The sequence below is a fragment of the Quercus robur genome, chromosome 8, assembly GCF_932294415.1.
Source record: "Quercus robur chromosome 8, dhQueRobu3.1, whole genome shotgun sequence".
In the NCBI taxonomy this organism is placed as follows: domain Eukaryota; kingdom Viridiplantae; phylum Streptophyta; class Magnoliopsida; order Fagales; family Fagaceae; genus Quercus; species Quercus robur.
In genome coordinates, this window is record NC_065541.1 from 66,750,676 (window position 1) to 66,766,561 (window position 15,886).

At 43.9% G+C, this 15,886-nt stretch overlaps 1 protein-coding gene across 1 annotated transcript; it reads left to right on the top strand.

Annotated features, from left to right (window-relative positions):
• Nucleotides 1-13,318: 13,318 nt before the first annotated feature.
• LOC126697819 (peroxidase P7) lies at nt 13,319-15,661 on the top strand. The gene is made up of 4 exons (XM_050394927.1): nt 13,319-13,588; nt 14,318-14,509; nt 14,640-14,805; nt 15,015-15,661. The coding sequence occupies exons 1-4, from the start codon at nt 13,382-13,384 to the stop codon at nt 15,404-15,406; spliced, it is 957 nt and encodes a 318-aa protein (XP_050250884.1). The 5' UTR covers nt 13,319-13,381; the 3' UTR covers nt 15,407-15,661.
• Nucleotides 15,662-15,886: the final 225 nt, after the last annotated feature.

The following is a 15,886-nucleotide window of genomic DNA, read 5'->3' on the forward strand; positions in this document are numbered from 1 at the left end:
CGAAAGGAACCACAACCCCCAACCCAGGAGAAACCGTGGCGAGGAAGGTTCCAGCCGATCTGTTACACAACAATACCGAGACCGATCACGCTCTCAAGAGTCACATCGACACTCCCGGGAGACTCGTCGTAGACGGGACCGTTCCCGGTCGCATGGATATGATAACCAAGGGTCAGAGTCGCCAGAGGAGCGGCGGCACCACAACGCCGCGATGGATGCCATGAGCAGAGCCTTGCGGATGGCAGCCCGGTCTCCATTCTCTGATGAGATTGAACGGGCACCAATGCCGAGCAGATTCACGCGTCCACCATTCAATTCCTACGAGGGAAGGACAGACCCCGTGGAGCATGTCAGTCATTACATCCACATGATGTCTTTGCATGCGCACAACGATGCATTGATGTGTAAAGTATTCCCCTCTAGTCTCGGCTCTACCGCACTAAGATGGTTCAATGGGTTGCAGAAAGGTTCTATACACAGCTTCGCCGAGCTGATTCAGGAATTCGGCAGCAGGTTCGTAACATGCAGCCGGGTGCAACAACCGGTCGACGCATTGCTCTCCATGAAAATGAGGGTCGGGGAAACCCTTCAAAGTTATGCCAGTCGATACTGGGAACTCTACAACGAGATTGGTGGAGGAAACGAGAAAATTGCGGCTAGCACCTTCAGGATGGAGCTCCCCGAAGATTCTGAATTGCGGGAGTCGCTGACAAGGAGACCCCCGGAGGATATGAGGCAACTAATGAGACGCATAGAGGAGTACAAACGCCTGGAGGATGACCGGCTGCAAAGCAGGGGGAAGGCTCCTTTTACGGGGAGATCTCGGCAAAGCATCTTGCTGCCAAAGCCAAAAAGGGACTTCAGAATGCAGGAACCAGAGGTGCAGATCGAAGGGGTTAATGCATTGTTTAAAGAGCCCGTGCACAAAATACTGGAACGGATAAGGAACGAGCCGTTCTTCAGATGGCCGAACAAAATTGGGGGCGACCCATCTCGGAGGAACCAAAACCTATACTGCACCTATCACAGAGACAAGGGGCACACCACCGAGCAGTGTAGGGTATTGAAAGATCATCTCGAACAGTTAGTGAAGGCAGGGCACCTGAAAGAGTTTGTAGCAGATTCCACTGATCGGGAGACCGGACAGGGCGCCCAACAGAAAAGGAACCCCCTTCCACCACCCCTGGGGGTAATCAACGTCATTCATGCCGCACCGAGAAGAGCAGCAGCGGCAAGAAGGGTAATGACAGTGGCTTGCGCGGAGGGAGAATCATCCAAGAAGCGAAAGAAAGTTGGACGGTTGGACATCTCGTTCGGAGAAGATGATTTGGAAGGAACGATCCAACCTCACGACGACGCTTTGGTGGTGACAGCCCGGATAGGCGGATTCTTGGTGAAGAGGGTGATGATTGATCAAGGTAGTGGGGCTGACGTCATGTACCCGGACCTCTTCGAAGGGCTCGGGCTAAAAACTCAGGATTTGGCAAAGTATGACACGCCATTGGTCTCGTTTGACGGGAGAGTTGTGATTCCCGAGGGGCAAATCTCTCTCCCAGTGGACATGGAGGGCAAGGAAGTTATAGTTACATTCATAGTAGTCCGATCATTCGCACCTTACACCGCAATCCTGGGGAGGTCGTGGATTCACGCCATGGGGGCTGTTTCGTCCACTCTTCACGTGAAAGTAAAATTTCCTACTGAGTATGGAGTTGTAGAGGTAAGGGGGAATCAACAGGTGGCGAAGCAATGCCTCGTAGCCGCGGTCCGGTGGGAAAAGGAACAGCTCGGTCAAGCTGAGCACGCCGAGAAAGAAACTGCATAGCAATTACAGAAACCCCGGGAAACTGGGGCGGACGTTGCCGAGGAGGTGTTGAAGGTAAGAATTCTCCCAGATAGTGACAAATATTTCCAGATAGGTACAAGCATGAATGACCGGGAAAGGGTAGAGATGTTGTTGTTCCTGTTGCAGAACATAGATGTCTTCGCATGGAACCCGTATGAAGTGCCCGGCGTAGACCCCGAGTTCATTGTTCACAAACTCAACGTGGACCCATCATTTCCCCCGAAGAAGCAGAAGCCGAGAAGAGCATCAAATGAACACGTCGATGCAGTAAACCTGGAGGTCCAGCGACTGAAGGAAGCCGGGGTCATAAAAGAAATATTCTTCCCGAGATGGCTAGCAAACACTGTCGTAGTGAAGAAGAAGAACGGTAAATGGAGAGTTTGTGTGGACTTCACCGATTTGAACAGAGCGTGTCCCAAGGACCCATTCCCGATGCCCAAGATTGATCAGCTAGTGGATGCCACGTACGGGCACCCGAGAATGAGCTTCTTGGACGCCTTCCAAGGCTACCACCAGATTGCCTTGGCGCCCGAGGATCGAGAAAAGACAGCATTTATATCCCCGAACGCAAACTATCACTACGAGGTCATGCCGTTTGGATTGAAGAATGCCGGAGCCACCTACCAGCGTATGATGACAAGGATGTTCCGAGAAAAAATTGGATGCATGGTTGAAGTTTATATCGACGACATGGTGGTAAAAGGCAGAAAAGAGTCGCTGCATACTGAAGACCTTCGGGGAGTATTCGAGATACTACGACGACACAAGCTACGCCTGAATGCCGAAAAGTGCACTTTCGGAGTGGGGGCTGGCAAGTTCCTAGGTTATCTAATCTCCACTCGGGGAATAGAGGCTAACCCCGACCAAATAGAGGCCGTCAATCGCCTCAAACCACCAAGCAATCCTAAGGAGGTGCAAGTACTCACTGGGATGTTGGCCGCCCTGAACCGATTCATCTCCAAGTTTGTCGATCGCTGCCGGCCATTCTATCAACTTCTGAAGAAGTGGAAGGGGTTTCAATGGGACAAGAGCTGCGATGAAGCTTTTCGAGAACTAAAGGAATACTTGGCAAAGGCGTCGAGGTTGACAGCCCCGGAGCCCGGGGAGGATCTGTTTATGTACCTTGCAGTCACCGACCATGCCGTAAGTGCTGTGTTACTAAGGGACCGGGGAGTGCAAATGCCGGTGTATTACGTGAGCAAAACCTTAGTCGATGCTGAGACAAGGTACCTGCCTCTTGAAAAGTTGGTTTTGGCCCTGGTGCACGCCACGAGGAAGTTACCACACTACTTCCAGGCACACACAGTGTTCGTCCTCACCGAGTATTCATTGCAATCGCTGTTGAAGAGATCCGACTTCACAGGACGGATTGCTAAATGGGGGACTCGGTTGGGATCATTTGACATAAGATACCGACCTAGAAGCTTGGTGAAGGGACAAGTTCTCGCTGATTTCATCGCGGAATTTACACCCAAGAATGAAGGCAAGGTAATCTGTAGTGCGGAGATTCGCCCGTGGAGGTTATTTGTGGACGGCGCATCAAATGCTATGGGGGCCGGGGCTGGTATTGTCATAATCACCCCTGAAGGTATGCGACTGGAACACTCCTTCAGATTAGGGTTCAAAGCCTCGAACAACGAAGCCGAATATGAAGCCCTACTGGCCGGGTTGAGGGCAGTATTGCATCTGAGCGCAAAGGACGTGGAGATCTACTCGAACTCTCGGCTGGTTGTTTATCAGATCACTGGGGACTTCGAGGCTCGGGACCCCCGAATGAAAGCTTATCTAAGTACGGCAAAGCAAATTATCGGTCAGTTTGGAACGGTAAAGATATCCCAGGTAGCCCAGTTACAAAACAAGCATGCTGACTCTCTTGCCACGTTAGCCTCATCGGCTACCGAGGACACGCCGAGGCTTATCACAATAGAACTTATAAGGGAGCCAAGCATCTGTGTGAAGACTGCTCTCGACCAGGCCGGAGTAGAGGTTGCGCAGGTGGCGGTAGCCGGACCATGCTGGATGAACCCGATCATAGACTTTCTTTCCGAAGATAAGGTTCCAGAAGATGAGGCCGAGGCCAACAAGATTCGACGAATGGCTCCCAGGTACTGGTTGTCTTCGGACCAAAAGTTGTACAAAAGGTCCTTCGCGGGCCCCTACCTCTTGTGCCTGCATCCTGAAAGAGTCAAGGAGCTTCTGACCGAGCTGCATGAAGGAGTGTGCAACGGGCATGCTGGGGGACGATCTTTAGCACACAGAGCAATGACGCAGGGGTTTTGGTGGCCACAGATGCAGAAGGACGCCGCCGAATACGTTCGGAGCTGCGAACAATGTCAGAAGCACGCCCCAATGATCCATCAGCCGGCAGGACGTCTAAATCCTGTCAGCAGCCCGTGGCCATTTGCACAATGGGGGCTTGACATCCTCGGGCCGTTCCCTGAGCAACGGGGAACCGCCGATTTTTACTGGTAGCTGTAGATTACTTCACAAAGTGGGCTGAAGCTGAAGCCTTGGCCAATATCCGGGATACTGACGTGAAAAAATTTGTGTGGAAAAACATAGTTACAAGGTTTGGAGTGCCGAATTCACTAGTGACAGACAATGGGCTACAGTTCGACAGCAACGCTTTTCGGACCTTTTGCAGCGAGCTCGGCATCAAGAACAAGTATTCAACCCCGGCATACCCCCAGAGCAACGGCCAAGCTGAAGCAGTAAACAAGACTATTTTGAACGGGCTTAAGAGAAGGTTGGACGAAGCGAAAGGAAGATGGGCAGAAAAACTACCCAGTGTTTTATGGGCCTACCGCACGACCCCCAGGAGATCCACGGGGGAAACCCCGTTTTCTCTGGCATACGGAGCAGAAGCAGTGATACCAACCGAGGTGAGCTTATGCAGTGCACGGGTCGCCGGGTTTGACCCCGTACAGAACGCCGACCTGATGATGGAGCATTTGGATTGGCTAGAAGAATGCAGGGAGGCCGCAACCGTACGTCTTGCCGAGTATCAGCAGAAGCTGGCCCAAAGGTACAACCGAAATGTAAGGGCCAGGGAGTTCAGTGCCGGGGAGTTAGTGTTAAGAAGGGTAGTGGGGAACATGCGGGACATGGCTGCAGGGAAGCTTGCTCAGAGTTGGGAGGGACCATACAGAGTCACAGCCATCGCAGGTGCAGGGGCATACTACTTGGAAGACCTAGACGAGAGACCGCTCCCCCGACCATGGAACGCCAACAACCTGAAGAAATTCTACGCGTAATCGTCGATGTAAGCCAAAACTTGTATTCTATTAAGATTAAGAGCATGATGAACTTTTTTGTCTATGCTGTTTTTGACCCTGTAACCACACACCAAGAGAATCGCCAATAAATCTTAAGGACAGAAACCTGACCCTCGGCTCGATCAATATCGCCGAGCAGGTGAAAACCTTACAAATAAATCTTAAGGACAGAAACCTGACCCTCGGCTCGATCAATATCGCCGAGCAGGTGAAAACCTTACAAATAAATTTTAAGGACAGAAACCTGACCCTCGGCTCGATCAATATCGCCGAGCAGGTGAAAACCTTACAAATAAATCTTAAGGGCAGAAACCTGACCCTCGGCTCGATCAATATCGCCGAGCAGGTGAAAACCTTACAAATAAATCTTAAGGACAGAAACCTGACCCTCGGCTCGATCAATATCGCCGAGCAGGTGAAGGCCTTACAAATAAATCTTAAGGGCAGAAACCTGATCCTCGGCTCGATCAATATCGCCGAGCAGGTGAAAACCTTACAAATAAATCTTAAGGACAGAAACCTAACCCTCGGCTCGATCAATATCGCCGAGCAAGTGAAAACCTTATAAATAAATCTTAAGGGCAGAAACCTGACCCTCGGCTCGATCAATATCGCCGAGCAGGTGAAAACCTTAGAAATAAATCCTAAGGACAAAAACCTGACCCTCGGCTCATATCGCCGAGCAGGTGAAAACCTTACAAACAAATCTTAAGGACAGAAACCTGACCCTCGGCTCGGTCAATATCGCCGAGCAGTTGAAAACCTTAGAAATAAATCCTAAGGACAGAAACCTGACCCTCGGCTCATACCGCCGAGCAGGTGAAAACCTTACAAACAAATCTTAAGGACAGAAACCTGACCCTCGGCTCGATCAATATCGCCGAGCAGGTGAGAACCTTACAAGTAAATCTATAAGGACAGAAACTTGATTCTCGGTTAAAATCAAATATCCGGACAAGTGGAAACTTTGCAAACAAATACTCGAAGGACGAAAACACAATTCTCGGTTAAACTAAAACCCGATAAAACCCTAACCCTTTTTCAAATACTAAGTCCAATAGTGCTCTCAAATTACCCACAGCACCGCACAACAGGTTTTCGGGGGTACCATTCTATTAAGCGGCCATAGCACTGGTATAATTCAAGCAAAACACAAACAGATATAAATTCATTCAACCAATTGAAATGGAAAAAAACGGACTACTAATTAAACAAGTAAAAGCAATTGTTCAATCACCACATCCTGGTGACATGGGCAAATAAAACCGATAAGTTAAAGCAATTGTTCGATCACCACATCCCGGTGACGTGGGCAAATAAAACCAATAAGTAAAAACAATTGTTCAATCACCACATCCCGGTGACATAGGCAAATAAAAATAAAATAAAAATAAGCTAATAAGTAAAAGTAAAATCAGCTGGGAGTTTGGGTCGGCGGTGGCACTTCCTGCTGGACGGTCAGGGGAAAAGGCTGGCCCTCACCAAGAAGCTCCTGCACAGTAGGTATGCTCGTGGCCTCCATTTCCTCGGGCTCGGCGTGAGAGTCGATTTGCTCAACCAACTCCCTCATACTGGCCGTCTCCTCCTCGTCAAAAGCAGCCGGGGCGTCCTGGACGGCAGGTACAGGGTTCGGAAATGGAATCTGGCCGGGGTCTCTCAGCGGCGAATCTTCAGGAACTCCCATTGCCTGAAGAGCGGCAAACCACCCGACCTCGAAACCCATATGCCGAGCCCGAGCCACCACCGGCTTCGCGGAATTCTCGACGTCGGCGAAACCTACATCATACCACTTTTGTTCCGCGGCCGCTAAGCCTGCCCTGAGATCGGCTATCTCCTCGGCATGGGAAGTGTTAAGGCTGAGAGCTTCAGCTAGTTTGAGCTCCATCTCATTTTGCTTGGCCAGGAGCTCTGCATTCCTTTTTTCAGCCAATGCCCGGAACTTCTCCGCAGCAGCAGCCTTCTTCTCAGCGGCCTCAGCAATCTTCAACTTTTCCTTAGCCGTTTTTACTGCTGACTCTCGCGCCCCCTTCTCGCGCTCGTTTTCCTCATCAAGCTCCCGTGCCCGGGCAGCCACAATGTGAGCCAGTTGAGCGGCCTAGCAAGCACGGAGGTTAGCAAAGAAACAAAAGGAAATCTATATGGAGTAAATAGACAAAAGAATTACCACAATGGCATGCCACTCTAACCGGCGCCCCACAGACTCCTCGAACCCATCATCGAAAGCGTGCACGTCCTCGGGAAGTTGGAGAGCTTCAGCCAAAGTTTGGGTAATACGGCCGCCCTCGCCCTTATCCCACATCCGAACAGAGGCGGTTGAGGGCAATGGCTTGCCGTCCAGAAGGAACTTTGGCTCCCACGCAGGAGCCACTTGGGAGGAGGACGCGCCCCCCGTGCCAGCTTCGGTTGGCGGCTCGCGGATAACGATTCCGCCTGTTGGTCGGGGAGGAGTCTGAACTGCGGCATCCCCCGGGCCCGTGGAAGGTTGCTCGGTTACTTTCTGCTTCTTACGGGCCCGTCCGGACTGCGGGGGGGGAGGAGGCTGAGACACTAGGTCTCGACCCTGAGTAGGCGGGGGCTGGTTGGGCGGCCGGGCACCAGGCACGAACCGGTCAAGGGTCATGACTCTCCTTACCACCATTCTTGCACCGGGTTGGATCGCTTCAGCTAGCAAGTTAGCCGCTTCTATCACTTGCTGTTGAGGCTCGGCGGGTGGATCCTCGGGATGGGGCTGCTCTTGGGCTTGGTCCCCTTGCTGTATGGCTTCGTGAGCTCTCTCTCTAAGGCGCTGAGATACCCGTTCCGCGGAATCGTCTCGCAGGGGAACTAGTTCGTCCGCGGCAGTGAACCGCCGACCGAATTCCCTCGCTTCCCCGATTGTAAGCTTCGACGGCAAAAAATTCACGTACCGAACGTCTATGTAAGATAGCAGGGGGCTGTCAACTAGCAGCGCCTGCTTGAAAGGCTGCCAAGTAGAATAAACCGGCTCCGCTCCGAGGATCAGGTGTGAGGCCCGGAGTTGCCCGTCCTAATGCACGTAGATCTCGGAACGGAGGACGAAGTTTAGATCCCTGGTGTGGACGGCTCTGAGGTCCTGAACAAACACTTTGCCGTCTGCAAGAGAACAGGTGACGCATTAGCCTTTAACAATAAAAAATTTTTACTCCGATAAGAAGAAAGGAAAAGGCGGTGGAAAACAATTATATGAAGGGGATGGTACGAACCCACTTCATGCCGTGTAAGGGGGCAAGGGATCTCCCCGGCAAACCAATTGCCGCGCACCCTGACGAACTCCCCGGCGGAGTTCCTGTTCGAATCGGGTAGGCACGATATTAGCCGTACCCGAGCATCCCTTGTCTTTAAGTAATAATTGGTGGATTTGCTCCCACAGAGGCTGTACATTTGGTTAATATCATGGTGGTCTAACTGTAAGTTAAAGGTATGGTTTAACTTGCTGACATAACTAACTACCCGGTAAAAGTTGGGGGGAAGCTGGTCGGGGCACAGCCCATAGTAAGTGAGTGTGCTTATCAAGAGGGGATCTACGGGGAACCTAACCCCACCTTCTAAAATGGACATCAAAGGGAAGAAGGCTGTACCCTGCCCTCGGTGGAGTTCCATATCACTCTCATGGCAGTAAGCCACGTCCACGTCATTGAGAATACTAAATTTAGTCCTAAAGGTGGCCAAAGCAGCCGGGGACTCTAGAAGGTAAGAGTAACCCATCTATAAAGCCTAAAACTACAAGAGTGAACTCAAAGAAACAAAACTGAAGGAACAGGAAGGGGAAGAAAGACTTACTTTGGGTTCTAAGGAGGAAAAGAACGCTGAGCAAGCAAACGCACAGAAATGTGGTCGGCAGAGAGTAAGCACTAAAGATCAGAGGCGAAGGAAAAATGGAATGGTGTTCAGAGATGGACTATTTATAAAGCCAAAAAGAAGTGGGGGGAGAAGAAGCGTTTATTCAAGCAATAAATGGGCACAATTTACGAGCGACCCAGCGACTGCCAAACGTAACCAATTCGCGCGCCGCTTCGGTCCACGAACCGTTAAGCAATAATGACGACTGCGCCTGGCTCCGCGAGACGGCGCGTCTTTTGAGAATATTAGTAAAAAGTAACAGTCATAAGTCCCAGACAAAAAGGTTCCCGAGGTCAAGAGGCCCAAACAGCTCCTTGATTCTTCTCGGCGACCGAGTATGAATCAAGGGGGGGCTATTGTACGGCACCGAGATCCCAAGCCCACACAGGCCCTGGGCCCTATCCCATACAGGCCATGGGCCCAATCCCACACAGGCCCTGGGCCCTATCCCATACAGGCCCTGGGCCCAATCCCACGCAGGCCCCGGGCCGAGGCCCATACCAGCCTTGGGCAAAGGTCCAGCAGAAAAGTCCGGTTGTCCTGCGCCCTTCTTGGAGCTTCCTTCATGTGCGAACAAGCGTAGGGTATTGAATTCCGAGAGGTGATCGAACAAACATTCCCGGTCAAATATGCGAGCTGTGCCGGGGAAATTGTGATATTCTCGGTCAAAACGGAGCCAAGTTCCAAGATCGTAAATGCTGCACCGCCCTTTTACCTAAACACCCACTTTAATCAGATAATATTGGACCTCCAGTAGCACTAACGGTGGCTGTAATCATAATCTCCCCACTAACCTAAGCTATAAATAGAAGAAAGTTGGAAGAAGAAGGGGTTCAGAAAAATTGAGAGAAAACAGTCAAGGAGAGGGTATCAACTGAGTGTTACTTTGAGTCTCTCTGCCGAGAACGACCCATTGTAGGAAATCCTTAAGCCCACTACAAATAAATTGTTAGCCCAAGTGACCCAAAGTCCAGAAGTCTTGTACTTGGTTCTTACAACTACATATTTTGAAAATATAACCGTTGAATTGTATGTTTTTTATATTTTTAAAACACTTGTTAAGTTTCATGTCAATTGAATGTAATTTACCATTTGATCCATAAACTTATTTTTTGCATATAATTTTAGACTACAAAAACTCGAAAATTAAACATTTAATTGATAACATAAGTTATTTATCTTTAATCTTTTTGAAGTTTTGCAAGGATGGAGGATATAAGAAAAAAAATGTAATCTAATTGTAGAATTGTTAAAATTCATATTTAATAAAAAAATATTGAGTGGAGTTGTAGCCTTAATCTACAATCAAGTTTGTTGCTAAACTTTGTTCAAAATTTAATTATATTGGACCTAAAAAAATTTAGGGTGGTCACACATTTCTTTAAGGTAAAAAAATCGTAAAATTTTTAAATTTTATATATAATAATTTTTTTTTAAGGCCAGGGTGGTCCTGTGACCACCCTGACTCTAATTTGGAGTCGCCAGTGAAAATGGTGTAGTCCTAGATATTTTTTCAAAAAAAAAAAAAAAAACTTATGGTAAACAGAGTGATATGCTTGCCACATTCCCGGCCACATATATAAATCATGTGGCAATATGATTGCATATTTTACATTGGACTTGGGCAGTTGGGCAATTTCAACTAATGCCTAGTCAAGGAAGGAAGGAAAAGGCAAGAGAGAGAGAGAGAGAGAGAGAGAGATTGACTAGATTTATTTATTTAAATTGTTTTGCACCACAGCCAGCAGTTCAAGACTTCAAGAACCCTCAAACCAATCTTTGTTGGTTGTCCAGATTCTGAGATAATTATTCCTAACACCAACAAAATAAGGCGGCTATGTAGAGACAGTGGAGATGATCGAGATGCGTTATTCAACAGCATTTTGTGCCAGATGGTCATACATTTCGACTAGTTACAACCTAGAAAAGTGATGTGGATGCCAAGAAACTAAGGCACAACGAAAAAGACTCTGCCTAATATTCAACGGCATCACTTTGGAAGATTCTTACTGATCAACTACTCTTTTTGACTTGAAGCAAAGAAGGAGATAAATTAAAAAATAATAAAAATAAACGTGATACACATAATTAAGAATAAAGTTTGGCTTTCATCTAAAAAAAAATAAAATAAAAATAAATAAAGTTTGTCTACCAACTTGATTTAGCCTAACATTACAACTCCACTCAGTTTTTTTATTAGATGTGAATTTTAACATACCTATCATTAGATTATGTAATTTCTTTTTATATCTTCCATACTTGTAAAATTTATAAAATATTAAAAATTAATAGTTATGTCATTAACAAATATTTAAATTTCAAGTTTTTGTAGTATAAAATTATATATAAAAAATAAATTTATGAATCGAATAATAAATAACATCTGAGTGACACGAAATTTGATATGTGTGTTAAAAACGTAAAGAACAGGCAATCGAACAATTAAAATTTTAAAATATGTATTCATATTAATTTTTTTTAATGTGAAATGTAGCCAAATTTTGTCCCAACAACTAAGTAAGGTTATAAAAATTGTGGCATACATTGTTTGAAAAGGACTCACCCAATTAGTGCGACGTTTCACCACTGGGACGGCCTGATTTTTGGACATCAGCATCACGTTGGTGATTCCCTCTCTACCTCTCATACGCTAGAAACCAATAATTAGAAACCATCATATTTTTTCCTTGATGTAAAATTAGCATATTATTCTGAACCGGTTCAATCAATCTCATCATTATCTTTTATTTTTCTACAAGGATGATTCAGTGAACCCTCTTAGTCTCTTTTTTTGTATTGTTATGGCTAGAGGAACGTAAATTCAGTGGACCATCATTATCATATTTCTTACTATTATGTATTTATTTTAGATTATACACGAACGTAGATTTTATCCATTTTATGTTTCAACTTTCAAATATATATAATGCGCAAATTAAGACAAAGATATCATTATCATATGTTATATATTTTATAATTTGATAAAAGAAAGAGAGAATTGAACATTAAACGTCTATGTTTTTTTAATCTTTTTTTATAGGTTTTTATTATTATTTTTTAATCTTTTTTGAAATAAAGGTTGATAACTTTAATTATTGATTGAGAAAAGAGTATATATGTAACGGATATAAATGTATATATAAGCCAATAAAACAAAAGTAAAGGTCTTAGAAAAGGAGGGTATTCCACTATTGCTCCATCCAGATTTATTACGTATCAAATTGGGACATGCTATATAGTTGGAAGTTTTCGTTAGAAATACAAAAAAAAGTTTCATTTAAGCTATAAAGCTCTTAGCTTCTTTAGTATACAAAATTTTCAGCTTCTTTAGCATACAATTTTTTCCTCTCTCACTCAAATTAAGAGTAGTTTTGACCATATCAAACCGTTAGAAAATACATCAGATAGCAAAGACAATAGAAGAAAAAACAAATTATGAGAATTAACGTGGTCTTTCCTTGGCTCCATTTGCAAAAAGTCGCATACCGCTATATATTAACTATTAAGCTTTATAAAATATAATAAACTCATTGAAATGTACATATGGTTGAATATTAAGGATTTCTAAGGTTATAAAAGCATATTAATTAGGAGTTTAGGACTATATATAATTAGAATTATGATTCATAGTATAAGGGATTTGGGTTTTAACTTTTAACCGTAAGATCTTCAACACAAAAAACCCAATAATGTACCAATATCAAAGCAAAAATATACAAGTGTTAAGATGTTAATGTAGATCCGTGAGTACTAGGTCTTTTCTTTTCTTCTATTATGTTTTATTTTGTGGGGTTTGGGGTTGCTTGTTATCTCAAAGAAAGTGGAAGTTTCTGGCTTGCATAGGACGAATATAGAAACCGCGTAGTCCAATAATCTTAAGACTCCAACAACCAGAGATGCTTGAGTTGTAGTACTTTCCATTAAAGGTCAAACTTTTTATCCTTTATATATTCCTTAGAAGTGAAGTCAAATTTTACTTCATTAACAAGCGTAATTTCTCCTAGTTATCTAGATCAGAATCAAATCATACAAGATTATAATAATCTCTAATGGGACCCCAAGTTTTGACAAATTGTTCCACATTCACTTACAAACTTTGGACAAATAATTGTACATTTGTACCCCACCGCATTTACAATTCACAAGTTTTTGCGACACCTTTTCAAAGTCAAAAAAACAGCGTTCTCACTCTTTTTTATCTTTAATTGAATTGTCGTTCCCATTCTAGAATCCACACGTAAAAATTAATTCCCATGCATTAAGAGTCTACGTGTTAGGTGAGCTACCAATTGAGTAACCGACGCTAATCACCGCGAGAAGCTCTTTATAAAGTCCAGTTTCTTGACATTTGGATATCACAACATACACACAATTTGTTAGTATCACATCAAAACTGTTGTAACCAATGGCTACTTCTTCTTCTTTCATAGCCATAGTTAGTTTGGCTCTCCTCTTGGGGAGTGTCAACGCTCAACTTTCAACTAATTTTTATTCTAGTTCTTGCCCAAAACTCTTTTCCACTGTGAAATCCACCGTGCAATCTGCCATATCAAAGGAAGCCCGAATGGGTGCCTCTCTCCTGCGCTTGTTCTTCCATGATTGCTTTGTCAATGTAATTACGTACACTGAAAATTTTTCCCCCAGTCTTTATTCACAAACACAGCCTAATATTTGAAGTGGCCTATGCTACTAGCTTGTTTGCATGAGCTTAATATGGTTCTCATTTTTTGCTTAATCTATTTATTTGGTCTATATATAATTTTTTTAAGTCTTTATATATATATATATACACACACACATCATTTTACCAACTTATTTTTAAGTAACAAACTAATGAAAGGACAATGTTTAATTTCTTTCAAATAAATTTGGAAAAATCTCATTCAATCCATTACTAATTAATAAAAACTTCTAAATGTATTATTTAAACAAGTCATATATTTATTAAATAGTTTGTATGGTTAAAACTAAAAGCATATGTAAATAGTTTTTATCAGTCATCACATGGTGGTTAAAGTTATAATTTTCCTCTAATGACAATGAGTTCTTCCAAGTACACTCATTATTGTTTTAGCTACTATTCTACTTGTTAATTTATCCACTTTGATGCATGACAGCTTATTTTTTTCTCTCTTTTCAATTTGTTGGGTTTTAAAACGAAGAATGTCGGAAATATCAGTTTGACTTATGTTGCAAAATTGCTGTTTGCGACAATATTATTGGGACCCAGTGTTAACTGTCATTAACCTATTAGGCCTTTTCTTTTCTATTTTTTGGTTTAATATGGCTAGAGGAACTTTTGGAGCTTATGTAACTTATCTGTATGTAAAATGATGGATAGGGATGTGATGGGTCAATTCTCCTTGATGACACATCCAATTTCATAGGAGAGAAGAATGCTGTCCCAAATAAAAACTCTGCCAGAGGCTTCGATGTAGTTGACAATATCAAGTCGGCAGTGGAGAAGGCGTGCCCCGGTGTGGTCTCATGTGCTGATATATTGGCTGTTGCTTCTCGAGACTCTGTTGCCATTGTAAGTTCTTGTTTTCCTTAAAATTGATAACTATTGTGTGCCAAAGGCTCAAATTAGAGGGACCAACACATATTATATGCATTGAAATTAGTTAACATGTTTTTCTGTTTTTGTGCACGTAACATTGCAGCTTGGAGGACCCAGTTGGAATGTTAAACTTGGAAGAAGAGATGCTAGGACTGCGAGCCAGGCTGCTGCTAATAATAGCATTCCTCCTCCAACTTCTAACCTAAACCAACTCATTTCTAGATTTAACAATTTGGGACTTTCCACTAGGGACATGGTCGCTTTAGCAGGTTTACAATTTTGTCTCTATCTATTCCCTTGTCTTAGGAGTATTTCCAAATTTTGGCTCACTTTTTTTTTTTTTTGACTCATTCTATACCATGCAATTGCACATATTCTAAGAACATAACATAAGTCAACGTTCCATGAATAGTTTATTAAAGATAAAATTATATAAGCAATTGTGAAATTAAAACAAATTGTGGGTTTATTGTGCTAGGCTCACACACAATTGGGCAAGCAAGGTGTACATCCTTCAGAGCTCGCATATACAACGAGACCAACATAGACAGTTCATTTGCTAACACAAGGCGATCAAACTGTCCAAGAACCAGCGGCTCAGGGGACAACAATTTGGCACCTCTTGATATTCAAACCCCCACAAAATTTGAGAACAACTACTACAAGAACTTGCTCCAAAACAGAGGACTTCTCCACTCTGACCAGCAACTATTCAATGGTGGATCCACTGATTCAATAGTGCGTACCTATAGCAACAGTGAGAGTACTTTCAATTCTGATTTTGCTGCAGCAATGATCAAGATGGGAGATATCAGTCCACTCACTGGATCAAATGGAGAAGTAAGAAAGAACTGTAGGAAGGTGAACTAAGAAGGGTCTTTAATTATCTTACTGGGATCGAGAATAAATAATTTGGAACTTTTGTTTTATGCATAGAATATTATGTGATTGTGATTTTTGGCTTTTCCGTATGGAATGTACCATGGCATTATTGACCATGTTAGTAGGAAAAAAAACACTTGATGAGATTGCATTTTGTATTTTTGTGATCATGTGGGAATGTAAAAGAAATTTTATGTCCTCCTCATAAATTTTATATGCACACAAGCTTTATTGCAATGGCTACATATATGCTCTTCTCATTTTACTATCAACTTAGACGGTAATACTACCGTACCTTTTTTATTTTTTTTTTTTGGTACAGTACTCACTAGTAAGCAACTTGCTATATCAAGTTATTAAAACATCACATTTGATGGTACCATCCTCACATTGTGTAATACTAACATCACATGTGACTATACTTTTGTCATATTCGGCGATTCTCATATTTTTTTCTCACATTTAATG